Below are 19843 nucleotides of genomic sequence, written 5' to 3'. Positions count from 1 at the left end.
TCTAATCTGACAGACATGGGAATTGCCTAAACCAATATTTTTTGTGGTTTAAGGAATAATTATTTGTTGATAACAAATGCAAGCATTCCAAACTGAGTTATTAATACTTAAGTCAGGATTTATAACTTCAAAACTATTCAACTTGTTATACAGTAGTGATAAATGTCAGTGCCATACTCTGTGAAAAAAAAAACAAAAGGCAAAGTGTGTTTTGTATACCTTCCTCAGATACATATTTCCATACAAAGCTAATTTCAGTACAGACTGTTACCAGCTTACATTAAATGTCAAAAGATAAACGTATCAGCTCACTGCATGTTAGAGAGGACATAACCTTTTGGAGTGGACTTCCTTATTCCTGGTATTTGTCATCCTCCTGGGGATCCATGACATCTCCATAACCTGAGTTGCCGGTCCCTGAATAAATGAAGTAAAAATAAGCCAGCATTCATTTGCTTCAGGCCCATCCGTGTCTAAAGAAATAACATGGGAATTATTCATTAGAGTAATTATGATAGTCATCTCAAAGGGAATTGAAATGAAGACACTCTGGATTCTTATTTGAAACCCTCTTCACTGTGAATTGATAAGAATATTAGAATGGTGTTAAAATGCTCATGCCTGTCAATGTGTCAAGAAGTGTTTTTATATAGTATAATAGCCACCCTTTTTATAAACTATTCAACAAAACTTGCTTTAAATACATGTTACTTTTTGCATGCTGTTACACATCAATAATACACTGTCAAGCAAAACTGTATTCTATCTGTGAATTTTGGTTTAGTTTTAAAGCATGTATTTATCACAATTAATCAGTGTAAAATGCAATGGAAAACTTAAAATCTAAACAAAGCTATTTTGTTTCTATGTACCATAAAATGTTAATATTTCCGTGGGAATATATTTGTGCTTAAAAGGCTAAGTGTGTACAATATTGTTTTCATTTTTAGTGGACAAACACAAAGCCACACTTTCTCCAGTGCACATTAGCATTCCAAACTATTGGCTTAGCAGGCCTGGCTGCAGCGTGGGTGTGTGGCTGTGCGTCATGGTATGTTGAAGACCGCATCTTGATTGCGTCACATCCTCGATGGTTTGGAGCGGGTATTGTAACAGCGGTTAATACAGATGGTGACTTGACTGTAAGCAGATTTATACTGGAATAGAATGCTGTTGTGTTTTTAGAAATGCAGATAACATTCATGGTATTGAGTAAGTGGTATTGTGTTCATGGAAAAGGCATTGCTAAGAGGATGTGTGCTGAATCTTGTTTAAAGCTTTAGCTATTGAGGACATGCACATCTTAAACAAGAGGAGGGGATGAATTGCACATTTTGCATGTAACTTGTTATAATGTAGAGGAATGTGCATAGATTACATGTTACAGTGCAAACATATCTGTCTTTTCATTGTCATTTTGAGCTCAGTCTAGTCTGATGTAGTGTGCTTATGGCTAAAAGTTGGGAAGATGCTGTAAAAGGCACTTTGTCTTTGTCACAGATCGGATTACTCACCCTCATTTCACCATGAATTCAAAGAAAACAATCATTGTTTTGTTTTCTACAGTCACGCAAGACCACTGAGACCCAAGAACGCTGGTGAGAACCAAAACCAGAGCGAAACTGGAACTTCAGGTTCCACTAAGCTGCATACCCCCGCTACAGATACTGACAGGGTTGTCTTTCTACCTATTTCAGCTGTAATTCCAGACATGAGTTCCTGTTGCTTAGTTTGTCTAATTATGGATTGCTTCCTATGTTTTGCCTTACTGAGATGAGGGAAAAAGCCAACATACTGGCTTTCAGCAGTGCTAAAATAAGAAAATCAGCATGAAAATGCATTTAAGGAACTGTGTCTGGGAAAGGTTGTTTTGTGAGTGTGGTGTATAGAGCCAGGCTCTGTGTGTGTTAGTCAGTAGCTGAGCTGTTGTCCTCTTAACTCAATATCGCACTGCATTATTGAGGAGCAGCAGCTCTCCTGTTGTGCCGGCTAGAGTTAAACGCAATGCTATTAATGAGGTGGCCAGAGGAGAGATGAGGGAATGTATTGTATTTTACATTGTTTCACAATGTATGCAACCTTTCATATGATTGCACTACAGTATTTTTTTTCTTAAAAAAAAAAAAAAAGTATGTATTTGTGTGTGTGTTGGTGTGTGTATATAATTTATATATATGAGGAATATTTATATTTGTAGTGCTTTGTTTTAGAATAAAATAGCAAAGTTCCAAAGTTTTTTTTAAGATGGAATATTCTTCTGTTTGTTACATAACCTGTAAGATAAGGAAAGGCAGCCTCTTCCGGACTGGACTTGGCAACAATGTCCTGTGTAAAATCACACCTGTGCTTATTTTGCGCTGTTCTGTGTTGGCAAACAAGTGTACATATGGGATTTCAAGAAATCTCAGCAGTACCAGATTAGTATCAATGGAAACTAATACACTGTTTTGTTTGTGAACCTGATGCTGCATACCACAGCAGTGTGGTATCAGACTCTGGTGTGCACCCATGTTGAAATATAGTTTGATTACAGTACAATATTTAAGGCCGTTTCCATTCATTTTCAATGCACAGAGGCTCCACGTATTTCCTTTGCTGCTTTGAATTACAAACGATAAAAGGGATGGTAATGTACCACATCTACTAGTTTGAAAGCGTTAAAGCATTGTTATCAGGAGGGTAAGAGAACAAGCCCGAAGCCCAGTGGCTCTACAACTCTGCATTAAGGAAGTGACTTTTTTCTTTCCTCTTCCTTCACAGACGGAGGCAATTCAAGTGTGTCCCGCAGGATGGTTTTGCTTTGCGTTTTGTAATCTCTAACATAAAATTTTAGCTCTGGCCTAGCAATCCTGTAACGGTCCACTGCAATCTGGATCAAAAGCTTCTTTCATAAGGCGAGGGCTAGCTCGTACTAATCACATTCTGCCATATCAACCAGACGTGTTCTATTTGCTATAAATAACACAAGCTGCTCGCTACTGTCAAAGGCTGCACTTGTGTTTCCGCTTAACCCATAGCACACAAACACACATACACACCGAGACTCCAATGCAGACAAAACACCGACAATACCTACTGGCCCTGCAGTATTTTCAAAGTTCGTACACTAATGATGAAAACTTTGCTTGCCCTGTTTGTGGGTTTTGAGCAGCTCAGTGAGGTAATTGTGCATTAGGAGCTAAAGCAGAGATGCACATTAGAAACTGCTAATTGGTTCCCAACATATTCTGGCGGATAAACCAGAATTAGGGCAGTGAGTCCTAGACTGCCGCAGTGGAAAGACTCTGACCTTAAGGGAACACAGAGAAGTCTAAAGCATGAAATACACCCTAATTATCTCCTTCTGCCCAGTCAGGCTTTACTTTTATTAGCGAGTCTCTTAGTCTGGCCACCTATCACTATCCATCGTAACCTTTCAGTATAAGCTGTTCAGTGCGCTTAGCTGGTGTTCGGTGTGTGACTTGGGGGTCGGAAAGCCGTCTCTACCCTTGACCGCAGTCTCTATAGCAACAAGATCGACCCAGGAGGCACTTAAGTTACAGGGAGAGGGGTTGTGACAGGGAAGTGGTTTCCTGGCTCTGACTGGGAGAATAAAGTAGGAATCTGACTGGCCTGCCCTCTGGACTATTTCATTCATTGCTGCTCAGAGGAAGCCACAAGGATCACTGCCAGGCTTGAGTCACATGTCCACCATTCACACATGCCCACACATGTTGAAATTTCTGCGGAAATACAGATAGCGTTTGTTTCTCTCCTTGTGTGTATTTTTTTTTTTTTTTTAGGTTAAACTGTGTTCAGCGATCTGAGGCAAAGCTCTTCCTAACACTCTGATCTAAAGAAATGTACTAAATAAGTAGACTAAGAAAGAAAATCTCAGACAAGAGCTTACCATGTCTGGAAATCTCCACTGCATGTCTTCAAATTTCTTGGCTCAAAAGTCAAAAGCCCTTGATGGACTAAAGCTGGGTAAGTGTAGTCAGTCATCATTCCAGTAACATGTAGGTCAGTGGATAAGCCTATCTATCTATGTTGTAGCCAGTGCAGTTCTCATTAGTGTGGTGCCTTCCAGATTACACTCTGCCAGACAGACAAGCAGACTAGCATTGCCAGAGTTATTTGGTCCAATTCACTTTCACTTGATTTTTGTTTCCTGGGCAGAAGTAGGAGGAAGTGAAAATAGTATATTAATGTCACAGAGGAAAAATAGTGAGATGAGCCATAGATGCATTGTCACAGAAAAAAGGCAGGAGATTTATGTGCCACTCCACCCTGTGAAACAGATCTTCTCTTTGTGTGGCAAAGGTATCGCAGTGGTGAGGTGTTCATCATGCATTTGTTGGAGAGATACTGCATACTGCACCAGACTTTGAAAAAACGACCATCATAACAAAACTGTAATGGGTTTAACAGTGCACATATTTATGTAGTTTTTCTGTAAAATAGCTGTTTAGAGAAAGACGGTTCATGACCGTCTCACACTTGGCTAGTTGCTGCCAAAGTAGTTTTGCCCTTTGTAAAGAAATGTAGGGTTATTAGTTGTAAATGTTCTGATTTTATTGCTAATTTTGCAAAAATGTGCCATCACTGAATAAACTGGATTTAGCAATCCTCATAGTGGAAAGCTATTATAAACTAGGAATCAAAAGGGAAAAAAAATCATTGTTATAATTTGTGTTTTTTCTCCTATGTGTCTGGAGAATATGATTTCAGAATTTTTCACACCATTTTTAGGCATAGGTGTAGCGCACAAGTCATTTTGGGGACCACCAAAGTCTGTGTGGAGAGTATCAACTAATTAAATGACTTTTTTTTTTTTCGATCTAATGATTGTAGTTGGTCCCCTGTGTATTTCTTCAGCAAGGCTTTTGGAATTTTTAGATGCCTTTCCAAAGGTTTGCATGCCAATATTATAATAAACATAACATACTCTGTACTTTTAATCCACCCAAATATTGTGTATGATTCTGTTGAAAGTTACTGCCCTATAATTTAGATTAGATTGTAAAACTTATTACATACACATTTATATTTAAAAATACTCAGATATTATAACTGCACAAGGCCATTTGACCTTGAAAAAGTAGGTCAACGTCACCTAATTTCAATAGGCTTCTGCTCTATACCAAGATACATCCACAGTATAAATTTAGTGCAGCTATGTCAATGCATTCTTCAGATAATGCGATTATGTCGATGAATGGACAGACAGCCAGACAGCCAGACAGCCGGACAGACAACAAAACGATTATAATACCCCTTCAGCCAGAAGTTGGCCGAGGGGTAAAAATGGTCCATGATAATATTTAATTATCTGTTTTATTGAAAATGTAACGTTACTTTACAAACTTCCTTTGTAATGGTATGCTGTTACCCATATTACCTCCATCAAAACATCGGAGCTCCTACAATTTGGATTCTGTGCTTGACAAATTATAGTTTTAATATTTCAGTCAAATGCTTAATATGAACTTATTCACCTCACAGAGACTTCTCTCTCAACTTACATTTAATCTCCTGAGACCCAGGAAATGTCAGCAAAGTACAAGCTTTTTTTGTTTTTTTATTAAATAAGTGCCTATATTGGAAACATCATGATGCAACAGTTTTTTCAGATGCAGTTCTTAAAATTTTTATGGAATGTCGTTTGTGGTGGACAGTTTTCTTTTCTTTTTCTTTTGTATAAAGGTGTGAAACTCTTGTCCACAAATGTGGACAGAAAACCCATAGCTGGGTCTTAGGAGGTTAAAGCTTTCCTGTTAATTGGTCAGAACATATATACTCTTATGTCTCACCATACTTTTCTCATAACAGTCCTATCTCCTCTTGTTTCATGGTTGCCCTTTCTTGCATACCTCAAAATAAACTATGTCTACCCATCCCTCTGTTAGCCCTCATATCACTATCCTCTCTTGTCCCAGGCCTCCCTCTCCTCCCATTCTGCACAACATGCGTCATCCATACACTCAGTGCTTGTTATTAGGACTGAATGGAGCCAAGCCCTCTGTCATCCCCTCTGGTGATAGACCATATTACTCAAGAGTATTTATACATGAGTTGCCTGCTGCTGTAGCAAAGGGTGTGTGGGAGGCTGACAGCCTCTTGGTTGTGCGTACCTCATGTGAGTGTGGGTGTGTGCATAGCTAGACCCATTTTTTTTTAATATAGATTTGGAATAAAGTGGGTGCTGATTGAACCAGCTCTCCCTCAAGTCTACTTAAGAATGACTTAGGAAGTTCCTTCAGGATGCCTGCTTTTATCATTTTTATTAGTATTGTGACTAATTCCATCATATGCTATGGGGCCACGATTTCAGTGGCTTCTAAAATATTTGCATGTAGGTTGTGTTGTCTATATAAAGCATCTTTGCAGACACGGAAATACAAAAAAATGTTGTAACCAAATGACTTAACTTACAGAAAAGAATGACTGGCATACTTTCCTTAAACTGAGCTCTAACACAAACATTCATTCACACCCACTCTTGGTCTGCACTGCTAGGGTAGGTCAAGGCTATCACAATTTTACAGCACTGTCAGATAGCGAGGATACACAATGAGTGAAGGACCCAGAGATTATGTACTGCAGTAGCTCACAGATTAAGACAAGGGGGTGGAAAAGTCACATTCTCTACATGCTTCAAAGAACAAAGCCCCTGTTGTCCAGAACGCATTCCCTAGTGCATACTGTATTTGATAATAACCTCTGTGAGTTGGCCTGAAACTGAAGTTATAAGAATAAATATATATTCCTGTAGAAAGTTAAAGGACTGTTTACAACTCTCCATTCTTTCTCTTAAGCCCCTCTCAACCAGACCGAAGGCTGAAAAGATTTTCAGGATTTTATACCTCCTCATTTTACAGTTGAGAGTTTTTGGATGAAACTAGTCAAGAGCAAGCGCTTCCAAAATGATGACTGATTCATGACCTACTTTTTTGCATATTCATCTTCATCTTGATCCCAAAAGAGGATAGAGAATACCCATGATATTGAAAAGATGCTCATTTCGCCTACCTCTTGAAAGTTCAGAAGTAGAAAAACAGCCTTTTCTCACTAGAGAAACAGAAACAAGAAAAGAAAAAGCTACCTTTTTATGTAAGTTTTTTTCCCCCCATTATTTATTTTCAGTAAAATCTGAAACAAAACATTCAAAACCTCTCTCTTTTGTTTTCCTCTTTGTCTGTCTCTCTTCTGCTGAACAATGACTCATTTTCATTGATCAAATGTAATCTATATGCTAATTTGAGTGTGCTGGCAGCACACTTCTGTGGCTGAAATAATAAGATTGAGTGTGAATGATGCAACCATTGGTGGTTTTTAAATGTCCTTCCTGAGAATTGCTGCTGCACTGAAGGATGCAGAATGAATTCTGTAGAAGAATCTGAAGTGAATCTATTCCTGCTCTTCATCTGACGCTACTGATGCTGGTGTTGAGCTTTGACTTGACGCCTGTCTCATACTAAAAGTTCCTTAAAACCAGAATGTGAACTTCATCAAGTGCAGGTTCCAAAACATGACACAACTGAGCAGTAATATCCAGTTTAAGGGAAATTTGAGTGTTTCTCAACATTGGTTTTGTTTCCATATTTTTGCCCTTCATGATTATAGATGATTGTGAAATTTCATCCACCTCCATCGTAAATATTTGGAAACAGCAGAGGAGTTGTAACAATGTAGGTTAAAACACATCAGAAAGCCTGTTAAATCTTTCCAAAAAACACATACTTGTTGATGAACAGTATGAACACAAATCTCTAGAAAAATAGCAGATATAGGCCTAGCAGTAGAGTAAAATGCTCACACAAATTCACATTTCCCTTTAAAAACCTTAAGGGGATGTACTCAAACCAAAGACTGGTCATGGCTTTTCGTCAGATCCCCTTTTTATATATTTGTGTGGGATTGTGATGTGACTGACATCCTGTCTCATACTTACTATCCTTAAATGACCGTAAACCTCTTTTAAGTGACAATCTTGAGTTTATTAAAGAACATTAAAATATTGTGGGCTTTTTGTGATTTTGGCACATTGTGTTGTAACTTGATTTATTTATTTATTTATTTAAATCTATGATGTTTATTCATTGGAGTAATCTAAATTTCATGTCTTCCATCTGAGCTGTTGCTATTATTGTCATTGTTCTGCAGACCTTTGACGGTGGTCTCTTCCTTAAAGCAAGACATGAAGGGAAACAACATAAAAGTTTCCTTACAATTGAAAAAGTAGTTGCATAATCATGGACCACATTTACAGGTCACATATCAAGGTTGGAGTATGTGTATAGGAGAATGATTATGTTTATACCACATAAAAATATATATGTATGCTCTGTATGGGGGGATGAGGTCTTGGAAAATGCTTTAAAAAAGTGCACTAGATCTATGGTTACATCCTCCACTCATTCTAATCTTTAACTCCCTTTCTAGTGCCTGAGGATGTCCAAGCGGAGCTTGTTTGTTCGTCTGGTGCCGTGCCGCTGCTTGCGGGGTGAGGAGGAGACGGTAACATCGCTGGACTACTCCCACTGCAGCCTGGAGACTGTTCCTAAGGAGATCTTTAGCTTTGAGAAGACTCTGCAGGAACTCTACCTCGATGCCAACCAGATTGAGGAGCTGCCCAAAGTAAGACTCATACACACAAATGCTAAATACTACTGTATGTACACCACCTACAGTTTATGAATCCTTATTAAAACAAGGAGGTGTTACTCATACGGTCAGTAAATATTGATGCTCACAGTGCGTCATCTAGCTTTTGTCTTCTGAAAAGGGCTATTGTGGACATTTGTTACTTCATATTGATATTAAAGAAATGCTTGTAATCGTAGTTTGAAAAGAAGCCAAATTTTTCATCAGAGACATTTTTTCCACATTTTCTGCTATTTATCCTCATGACTTTATCTCTTCTCTCCTATACAGCAACTGTTTAACTGCCAGTTACTCCACCGACTGAGCATGCCAGATAATGACCTAACTGTGTTGCCAGCAGCAATCGCAAACCTCATCAATCTCAGGGAGCTTGACGTCAGCAAAAACAGTAAGACAAATGACCACATGTTTTTGCTCGACTCTATGTCTAAATCTTTTTGTTAGGAAGGTATCCTAGGTTAGAGGTGTCTTTGGATCAACACAGTCATGTTAAACTGTTATGAGATCATGTTGCTGAAACCTGAAAACTGACCACAGCATGAGCAAAGATTCAGTGACCTGTGAAGTTAAAGTGGTGAACTGCACTAGTCATCTTCTGACTCCCATGGCTGACAGTCAGTGAAAGGGTAAAAATGTACTTGCTGGAAAAGGCTGCATAGCTGATATCTTGTTTGGATAGTTACAGCATTCTGAACTAAAATGCTGCAGCACGTTTCATTTACCACATCATACGTCAGAGGACAGCATGACTCTAAACCCCTGATGTGATTGATAAAGGAATTGGACATGCCCAGACTTGCAATATATGTAACGCTATCTTCAGAGTGCAGTGTAATAGATAGGACAAAACAGAACAACTCAGTGAAGCTCCTCAGAGCTGCTTCTCATTCACACTGAGAGAAAATCTGCACAAGTGCGATAGTGACTCTAGTACTGAACATTCACAATGCTGTACATGATATAGTGCCTGACTTAGGAGTTATATTTAGCTTTTTTTGGAAACTTTTGTATGCCAGCCTTTTACAATAACAAAACTTTGAAGGAGCTGGACATCTTTTTTTTTTTTTTAATTTCACTGCTCACTTGCAGATAGATTCACCTGTTTCACTTTTTCATTTCTGACTATATAATGACTGCTAAGCACTGTTGGCTAAAAAACTAAGCAAAAGTAACTTAAAGTCACTGCAAATGACTGTTGATTATCACTTGATAACTTTAAGGAGGATGGAAAAATATAATGCAACCTCAGCAAAAACTCTTTCCTAGACAGAGAAAGGTTAAAAAGGTAGTTCTAATAGAAATGAATGCATACAGAGACAGCCTAGTTTAAACAAATGTTGAGAGATGTGGTGGTGTTTTCAAGAACCAGAGGTGCTATGTTGACATTAAAAGTAGCTTATCCTGCTTCACAAAGCACTCTCTGCTAAGTGTTGTGAACACGAAACAAAGTAGCTGGAAATAAACCTTGAGACTTGGTCACATCCCTTTTCTACCAGTTCACACGCTGTGAATGATGGGTGAGAAATCGCAGACTATCACCCATTGATCTCCCTCTTTTTTTTCCTCCTTGCTCTACCTCTCAAGCTCTATTATTATGTCACCCGGAGTGCTCTTCTCTGTGGTTGTTTAGAGAGGAAAGGTGCACAGCCACTCTTAATGTAACGCACACACATGGGTCACACAAAGAGCCTTACTGCTTGTTTCAGTTTCGGGCTAGCCAGAGAAGTCACAGTCCACCTATGTTAACGTTCATAAAGCTGCCTCTGCTAAACACGAACAAGATGGCTTTGATTATCCTTCATCTTTTTTGGCCTCGGCAAAAGTCATTTGTTTTTTTTGTCAGCAGTAATAAAATGGCTCAGACACGGCGCACAGCTGTTGATTTGATGGTGTGTATTGGCTGTAAAAAAGGAACTGTTCATGTCATGCTGTCTGGTTTTTCTCAGGCATCCAGGAGTTTCCAGAGAACATCAAGAACTGCAAAGTCCTAGCTATTGTGGAAGCCAGTGTTAATCCCATCTCAAAGTAAGCACAATACACACGTAGATGCTACTTTTTAGTAGTATTATACTGCACAGACTTTATTAGCCTGTCTGTAGGTGCATGTGTAGTAATGTTATTTCTGTCTGTGTTGTCAGGCTCCCAGAAGGCTTCACCCAGCTACTGAGTCTGACGCAGCTCTACCTGAACGATGCCTTCCTGGAGTTCTTACCAGCCAGCTTCGGCAGGTAGGTTTGTTCTGCATGTGTCTGCATTAATTGATAATTGATCATGTCGTGATTTACATAAAGTTATCTAATTTGTGGATGACCATAATATATCTCCATCCACTGTACTTTTTAATGCTGCTGGAAAGTTCATTAAAACATGTAAAACATAATCAGATGACTGCTAAATTTCTCTTAAGGAGATCAATAATGTCAACCTTAATCTGGAACAACTATGGCGCATTTTGAAAAGCAGATTGAACATATTGTGACATGGGATCACATGTTGTCTTGAATGATAATATTGTCTAATGCAAAGGTCATATTTACCTGTATTTATTCTGAAAGCAGCAGTGGGTTTCCTGAGAATATTGTCTCAGCAAACATAGACCAGCTGTTATATAATTAAATTGTGATTTTTACATAACAGCACTGAGCCCAGCCATTCTTTACAGTAAACACTTATCCCTCATATCTCTTGAGTGCATTTTCATTTTGTGAACATGGTTCAATTCCTGTCAGAATACTGTTTGTCATTACTCATCTCTTTGCTTGGGTTTCATGTTATATATTTGCCACTCTTGTTCAAAGAAACGTACACAAATTTCCCCCACAACATCTTAAATGTCAGTGTTCTGTAATCGCCACCTTACTGACTATGTTTACATACACAAACCATTACAGATTCTGCTCTGAAATGCATATAGCACCAATGTTCAGGTTTATGTGCAGCCATGCATACCCTGATTAAAATCTGCACGCAGTTTTGATACAGACCTGGCAGCCATGCTTTCAGTGTTTGCCGTGCATTATACATGTGTTTACTGTTTGGTAAGAGGGCAAATTGTGTCTAGCATTGTAATCAGGAACCTTAGACCTTCACAATGCCAAGATGCTTTTCTCATATCTGCAAGATAGTATATAAAGTTACATAAGATCATGTCTTTTTGTTAATCGTTGGTAGAATAAAAACACTCACAAAAACAGTAGATGATTATTATTTGTTTTTATTGGCAAGTCTAACATTCCACAGTGTTATTACACTGTGTAATGCCCTCTAGTTTTCACAGTTTTATATTTTAAGTCTTGTTGTAGCACTCTGATTGTGATACTGACTTAAGCATTTCCTGTTTACAGGTTGACTAAACTACAGATCTTGGAACTGAGGGAAAATCAGTTAAAGATGTTGCCAAAGTAAGTAGTTTTGGCTTATATTTGAGTAAATATACAATACTCAGTTCTTGTATCTCATAAGAAAAGTTTGTCTCTCTCTTCACTGTCCATTTCCTTTGAAAAGCCCCTACATCATCTCCACTGTGTACTCTATCCTCCCTCTTTTCACCATAGACTCACTCCCTGCACCTCTGTAGTATTAAATTCCATGGTGTTACATAAGAGCCCCCTTTAGTTGGCTGCTTGCTGTGACAGGTTTTATAATCCTCTTCTGAGACAGTGGTGAGGGTTATTTCACCATTTGAGAAGGTTGCAGCGCCTCTGGGAGACTAAATGTCCCCTGAATATTTGGGAAAGCTCCAGGTGATTGTAGGGATAGCCACTTTCTCTTTTAGTCCCTCATGCTTCACTTGCTTTGAAGCACTTGCTGTATCATTCCATTGATGTCCTTCCCATTTTCTCAGCAAAAACTGCTTGTTTCCCTATTTGCCTTTTTTGTCCTTCCTCGTGCTGGCAGGGTTTCTTTTGTTATCTCACTTTCTTTTTTTCTTCAGCTGACTGACAGGCTAGCCAGTTTATATAGTGCAGCGCAGTGCCTGAGCTCAGAGCGGATCCTCTCTTCTCACTGTGTTTATGTGACAGAGGCCAGACCTGTTAAAGGCTGGAGCCCTGACAAAGAAAACGACTAATGATCAGGAAGGTTGCCAGAGCAACACACAAGCATTTCAGAGATGTAAACAAATGTGTGCTTGCACAAAAGCCCGCAGAGTCTTTTCAGGACTCCTTCATGGAAAACGCTAGCTTCTTTTTTCTCAGCTTATAGACGGCAAAAGCATAAAGCAAATATTTCTGCAGAATCTAAAGAAAGCTGTTCTGCTCCTCACAACTTGGGGTCATAAGCCATTGCATGTTTTTTTTTTCCCAACCTTTGAAAGGATTTTGTACAGCAGCCAGCTCTCTCTAACCCCTCCAGCTCACATGGGGGTCTCTAGTACTTTTGCCAACTTTGAGGTAAGAATGTGACAAAGCTGGCTAATGCTCAAGTACATCGACATGATTAATGTTTTCATACGGCAATAAGTACTTACAAAATCACCAAAGGGTTTAAATCTTATTATAATTTGTGCCGTATGTCTTACATTCTCTTTTTATGAGGAGTCCCTAAAAAGAAAACAGACTCCACAGTGGCGTTAGTGGGCGTTAGCTTTCCATTCCCATATACCATTTGTCACTGCTATAGGGATCTCTTTATAGGCATAAGAACAAGTACAACAATTTCGTCTCCATTTCATCTACTGGTCTATATATCCCCAAGTGGTTTGCATTAGCCACATTGTGTCATGCAATTTTTTGTGTTATTTTCTGAAAAATCATTAATCATTTTTTCTCTGCTTTGTGTCATCTAATAACCCTTCAGCGGATTTCTTGTATCACAATTATTTTAATGCCTCACACTGTTTAAACTCTTGACCCAGTATGTTTTTATGAATAACTTGCAGGAATGTCCTTCCATCAAGGACACTGATGCAGTAGACAAAAAAAATTTGTGTATTTAGGCACAATTTCAAGTAGCAGGTGTTATGAATCAAGCCTTTGCAACGTTATTTCACCTCCAAGTTTCTGCTACTGGTGATCAGTTACATATCGTTCAGATTGTAAGCACTTGATTACCCTGCTTTTTTATCGCCTTGTTTACAGTGTAGCAAAGAATGAGCCAGTGACCTGAATGTGGAGAGAAAATTCTAGGGCAAGGCTTAGGGCTAGCATACGTCACATTTTCCATTATTAAAGCATATTTCTGTCATGCCTTTGCTCCAAAGGTATTTATGAAGTTATGTTGTAAAACAAGCAAAGGCAGCAAATGCAATGTCTCCAAAATGTATCATAATTATTGTCAGACATTTTAAGACTCAAAAAAGCAATGTTTCTTTTGAGATCTTTAGTGCTTGTAATCCTTTTCAAAAAACAGGGTCGGTTCAATGCTTGCCACTGGTTTCCAATTTCCCACTTGTGAAAACGTTTGATTTGTGACTGACGGCGATCTGATTTGAGTAAATTTACTGAATGATTGAATGTAGTGCTTGTTTTGAGTGTCTCACCTCTGTCTGTCCCATGTGTTAACAGAAGCATGCAGAAGCTCACACAGCTGGAGAGGCTGGACCTGGGGAGTAATGAGTTCACTGAAGTGGTGAGTATCTGTCAGTCGGCGTGTCCATGCACAGGGCCGTCTGCCTCTGCAGTGATGACCTCACCTCTCCGCTTAACATGTTTTCTATCCAGCTCCAGAAAAAAGTGCTTTTACAGTCAGGTTCATTAAGACATAATAAGACACAGTAAAATATTAATGTTTAGTTTATTTATTTGTGAAGCTCTTCATCCTGTCCCTATCTAGCAGGCATGCATATCCCTATGACCTAATCTCCTTCTTCCTCTTTATATCTGCAGCCTGAGGTGTTGGAGCAGCTGACTGGAATCAAGGAGCTATGGATGGACGGGAACAGACTGACGTTTTTACCTGGGGTATAATTTACACTTCTTTCTCTACACACCCTTTCAGTGCTTACAGTGTCCCAAAACATCATCTTCAGATTATTTCCTTTGATTTTTCTCTCCACCTGCCTGCTTAAATCCTCATCAAAACTGTCTGCAGTCAGTTTGCATTATCCTTTGTGCTTCCTGAAAACCAGCAGGGGAGGAGCTGCAGTTAGCAAAGGGCTTCGTAGCTGAATGCATACGACTGAACAGCATTAATCTTTTTTCGGAGGTCACTGAGATAATTATCGAATAATAATGCTGCTGCTGTGAAGTAATTGTTTATTTGAAAATGCTTAATTTGCAATGATGACAATGTGTTACGTGAGATTAATTTTTCATCCAAATGACCAGCTTGTTTGTATCTGGGTCATAATTGAAGCTTTATTTCCGTTGCCAAGTATTCCACAGCATCAACTGTAATCACAGTCTGGGGTTTTATACACAACGTCTGTTAAGCAGACAAGCACAAACTGAAAGCAGTGCCATTCTCGCCATTTTCTTTCATATGTAATGTGTGTGTTTCACTAGATTGCTATAAATATGCATGTTCTATATGCATAGTTTACTCATTTGCTTGATTACACTTATTGCATATTACCAGGCAAGAGGATGATTGGATAAGAGTGAAAATATTGTGTAAGTGGTTTTTTGTCTGTGACGTCTGCATTTGCATGTCCAGATGCTGGGGATGCTTAAACAGCTGGTGTACCTGGATGTGTCTAAGAACAACTTGGAGATGGTAGATGAGCAGATTGCAGGCTGTGAGAGTCTACAGGACCTGCTGATCTCCAATAATGCCCTCACACAGCTACCAGGCTCTATTGGTAATGCACACAGTTCACACACACAGATTTCTCATCTAAAACAACTAATTATGAAACACCTCAGTAGTCTTCTATCTGTTGACAATGTACTTTTCATTCCTGGTTCTTCATCTTGTACAATAGTCTTGTGCTAAAAACAGCAAGAAATGTTTGCTGATTATTGTAGTTTCCCATAATACAATACCACATGTTGGCTTTTTTGAACTTGTGGAATTTTTCTACATTTATGGCTATGAATCATATAAAAACATTGAAAATGCTCCTTTTTTGAGTTGTTTTTTTTTTCCTTTCTTGGATAGTGTTAAGTGTTTGTTTTTATTCATGGATAGATGCAAAATATAATTAAGAAAATCAGTTTAACATGAATGGCAAGCTGCAGTATATTAATGTTACATCCAAATTGCTTTCTTTTCACTCTCCAGCATAAAATTCACATGTTTAGACCAGATCCATATTATTAAATGATCCCAGAGGTAACGTTAGGGTTGATTATTGCAAAACTAGTTACAGTCCTGTATTGATGACAGGATGAATTAATCTAATTAACTGCTGTAATGGATATTCCTCTTTGTGATGCAGTAGCAAGTGAGAATCAATAACAGCCCTGAGCTGTGGAAAGCATGTCTCTGTAATTCACTCTTACTCTCATTGTCTTTTACTTTACATTAGGCTCATTGAAGAAACTGACGGCGCTGAAAGTGGATGAGAACCAGCTGATGTACTTGCCAGACTCCATCGGAGGGTGAGCTTTGCAGCAATAGTTTAATGTCATCAGAATAAAACCCTAGATTAGTGGATTATTGTGCTGTTTTCATCTGTCATCCACAGATCACAAAAACGTCTGTCTGGATAAATCAGATATCCTCATATAAAAGAATCGCTTTCAAAGGCTGATTTTGTTCCAGTCGGTCCTTATAATGTCAATGTCCAAGTGCTACTACATGTCATGTGTCTGCTATATTGACTGATGGAGAGCATTTTGAAAGTTGCTTTTCATTGTAGAGGAGTCAGTGGTAATCTTAAAGACAGATTAAATCAAGCATACTTGTGTTCCTCAGACTGCTGCTGTCCACATCAGATAAGCTGCTGTGGTTTTAGTGCTCAGGCGATTTCTATATGTTGACCTTTCATCTGATTTATAGTTATGGTCCATCGTTAGGATATAAGTCCAGTTCATTCCATTTCTGTTTGTTTATTTGTTTGTTTATTTACATTTATATCAGCTCATTTCCACATCTTGAATTAGGTAAACCTTTTATGCAACTTCTCATTTTTGTTGACTGACTGTTGTTTCCAAACACTCTCAATTATCCCTTATGTTAAAATGTGTCTCCTTGTCTACTTTCACACAGATTATGTTACAAAGCCTATGGTTTAGCTTAATCCCATGCAAGGATTTTAGCTTAAGCATGCTGATTTTTTTTTTTTTTTTCCCATTCATATGAAGCTTGGTTTAGTCAGTGCACTGCTGGTGATTCTGTTGTTGTTTTTTGTTTCTTGTTTTTATAGCTGGTTTAAGTTTAGCAGGAGGTGGTCAAGCAGTGTGGTGGTTTTATTTTCTGGATCACAGTGGGAATATATTTGGGGTTTTTTTTTTTTCAATCATCAGAAAGCCCCACCTCTTCTGTGCTGCTCTGTGGAATCAACTTTAAAATTTTGTCTAATCACATCCCATAAAATGTATAAAATGCTTGTGATCTAAGGGGTTTGATTTATATTAGCATATACTGCTAATAGTGCTTGGCAATACAACAATGTTTTCATATCTTTACTGATAATTATTATAATGTAATAATTTCTTTGAAGATTGATATTTCATCCTAAATAAAAGCTGAAGAAATTTGACCATGTGATGTCACAACATCACAAACATTTGCCAATAAGCAGAGCATTACATAAATATGAGGCAGACAGCAGTTCTAATGAGAAAATCTTTCTCCATTCAATGTGAGCATTCATTTTCATTTTAATAGCTTTTTATATTCTGATAATCATGATCATTGATAATTAGTGAACTGTAATTGAGCAGGTTTTTAAAAAGTGGTTGAGTTCTTTTTTAAAGACTTTATAGCAATAACAATTAGAATTTTACACCATTTCACGGTCTTTTAAGTCACTTCAACATTTTTTAAAATATTTTTTATCTTCTCTTATTTTCTTTTGTGTTTGATGCTTATTGTCTTGTGCTGCTGAACATTTGACTTTCCCCCTTAGAAGATCAATAAAGTATATCTTCTTTTATCTTAATCTGTTACAGCCCAGTAAAGACACCACGTAACACAAATGTATCCAGTAGTTAAATTGCGCCTTTTACTCTGTTCTAGGCTGACGTCTCTAGATGAGCTGGACTGCAGCTTCAATGAGATCGAAGCCTTGCCCTCCACCATCGGTCAGTGTGTCAACATCCGCACCTTTGCTGCAGATCACAACTTCCTCACCCAGCTTCCCCCTGAGGTGACTATTTCCATTGCTGTGCATTTGTGCAGGTGAAGCTTTGTTTACTACTGTGGCCTGTCATGTTTTCTTACTAGCTCATGAGTCCCTGTTTATTTTCCTTGTCACAGATGGGAAACTGGAAGAATGCAACAGTGCTGTTTCTACATTCCAACAAGCTGGAGACATTGCCTGAGGAGATGGGTGACATGCAGAAGCTTAAAGTCATTAATCTCAGCAACAACAAGTGAGTCTGCAGTGACAGTGGTCAGTCATGATAATAGTTAATTTTAGGACAAATATCAATCAAACATTTTTGTGGCTTATTTGTTTTTAATAAAGTGACCCTTGTGCTTACTAGAAAATGTTAATGGAAGCAGAAAACCCTTCAATGTCTGAGACAGCACCTCATGCTTTCAATATTAGTGTGATCTTAGTTTTATCCTGAGTATGAATGGTTTACTTAGATGTTTTAATCAAATATTTACTCTTATTATCTCACTGCTTTGTGTTCACAGTGCTAAACAAATTATGCTCATGACTCGACAGCACAGGGGATGTAAAAATAAAATTAGTCAGCAAAGCAGGGTGTCATACAGCCTCACTTTTTAAGCTCATACATTTGGTCTGAAATGTCTCTTATGATGACTGAGGTTGCGGCTCTGTTTTTGTTCTGCTACAGGTTGAAAAACCTTCCCTACAGTTTCACTAAACTGAACCAGATGACTGCTATGTGGCTGTCTGAAAACCAGGTAAGGCCACATGTACTATGCACAGATCAGCAGAAAACAGGTTTAAGAAGAGGTGCTACTTCAGTCATGTGTTGTTGTTCCACCATAGACTTTGTAATAGCAGGAAAGTACTTGACTCGTCTCAACCTTCAGATGTAAATGAAGCCAGCTGGACTAAGGATCCTTCAGAAAACACATTCAAAATGCAGTAAACCACTTCCAGGACATTTGATCTAAATGTGCCAAATGACAGTGCGGGTCAGACTTGGTGATCTGTGGAGCTCTACATTTTTAAAGCAGAGTAACAGATGTCAGAGAATGTCATCATGTCCTTAATACTTGTTTAAGGACAGCAGTGTGATAGTCTGTGCAATTCTGTCTAAAGCTTTAAAAGGTGATGACACAAACTGCTAACTTGAAGTAAGACAATGAAGAGAGGTAAAGGTTACTAAGCTGAGGTGCTTCACATTTGTAGTACTGCCTCAGCCAATGTGGCCTTTGCCAGAATAACAAGATAAGCCTATCAAAGGTGGAAACATTAAAGTCTGATAAGAACAGGTGTCAGCCATTTAACAAATGCATTAAAAGGAGGTCAAAAGAACAACAATTGAAAGTCAAAATAAAAAAAAAATCATAATGATATATATTACTTTTACTGTGTAGAATTCCATCCTATCAGCTTAACAGTTATAATCCTCTTAATATTTTAGATCATTTACAGGGATCCCTGCAGTTATTATCCTGCTTACATTTGTAAATTCATAACCGGATACTGTACTGTCAGGACTCTTAAAGTCATGGCTGCATATTGGTTCAAGGCCAAAGGTTACCAAGTTTTTTTCTGAGCAGTCTTACTTTACTGACTGCTTTAACTGCTTTTGACAGTGTTGCTCATTCTCTTGGTGCAAAGAGGGCTTTTACTGATGTTTTTGTGTTTTCAAAATTGCCATTTCCTCGGCTTTTTACTAGCTCATAAAGCGCTTTGTAACCCTATAAGACTGCTGCCCTTATTTACAGTCAGTGCATCACCTGTTATTCCACCAGGCCTTAAATTAAACCCAGGACAGATAGTCCCAACAGGCATGTAAGCACTAAGACCCAGACATACTTTTGGGTAAGGTGTGATGAGCCATCTGTGATGAAGCACTCATGGAGCCCGAGGAAGTTTAATCAAAGAGTGGCTGACAGGTAAATGCAGCCACGTGTATAAAAAGCAGTGCCTCAGTTAAAGCCGGGTTTGTAAGCGATGTGGAGTAGATGAGAGCGGAAGGAAACTTTGCCAGAATGAACAATG

General features: G+C 38.4%; 1 protein-coding gene across 1 annotated transcript in view; it reads left to right on the top strand.

The window, feature by feature from the left end:
* erbin (erbb2 interacting protein) overlaps window positions 1-19843 on the top strand; it is a 48192-nt gene that overhangs the window by 16531 nt on the left and 11818 nt on the right. The window contains 12 exon segments of the mRNA XM_030150291.1: window positions 8425-8619; window positions 8917-9034; window positions 10593-10671; window positions 10785-10874; window positions 11991-12047; window positions 14151-14214; window positions 14472-14546; window positions 15241-15385; window positions 16055-16127; window positions 17710-17839; window positions 17950-18065; window positions 18501-18570. Of these exon segments, the coding sequence (XP_030006151.1) occupies window positions 8434-8619; window positions 8917-9034; window positions 10593-10671; window positions 10785-10874; window positions 11991-12047; window positions 14151-14214; window positions 14472-14546; window positions 15241-15385; window positions 16055-16127; window positions 17710-17839; window positions 17950-18065; window positions 18501-18570 (1203 nt within the window). The 5' untranslated portion in view covers window positions 8425-8433.

This window comes from Sphaeramia orbicularis, chromosome 12 (genome assembly GCF_902148855.1).
Source record: "Sphaeramia orbicularis chromosome 12, fSphaOr1.1, whole genome shotgun sequence".
In the NCBI taxonomy this organism is placed as follows: Eukaryota; Metazoa; Chordata; class Actinopteri; order Kurtiformes; family Apogonidae; genus Sphaeramia; species Sphaeramia orbicularis.
The sequence above is the reverse complement of the archived record's forward strand: the minus strand, read 5'-3'. Positions and strand labels throughout refer to the sequence as shown.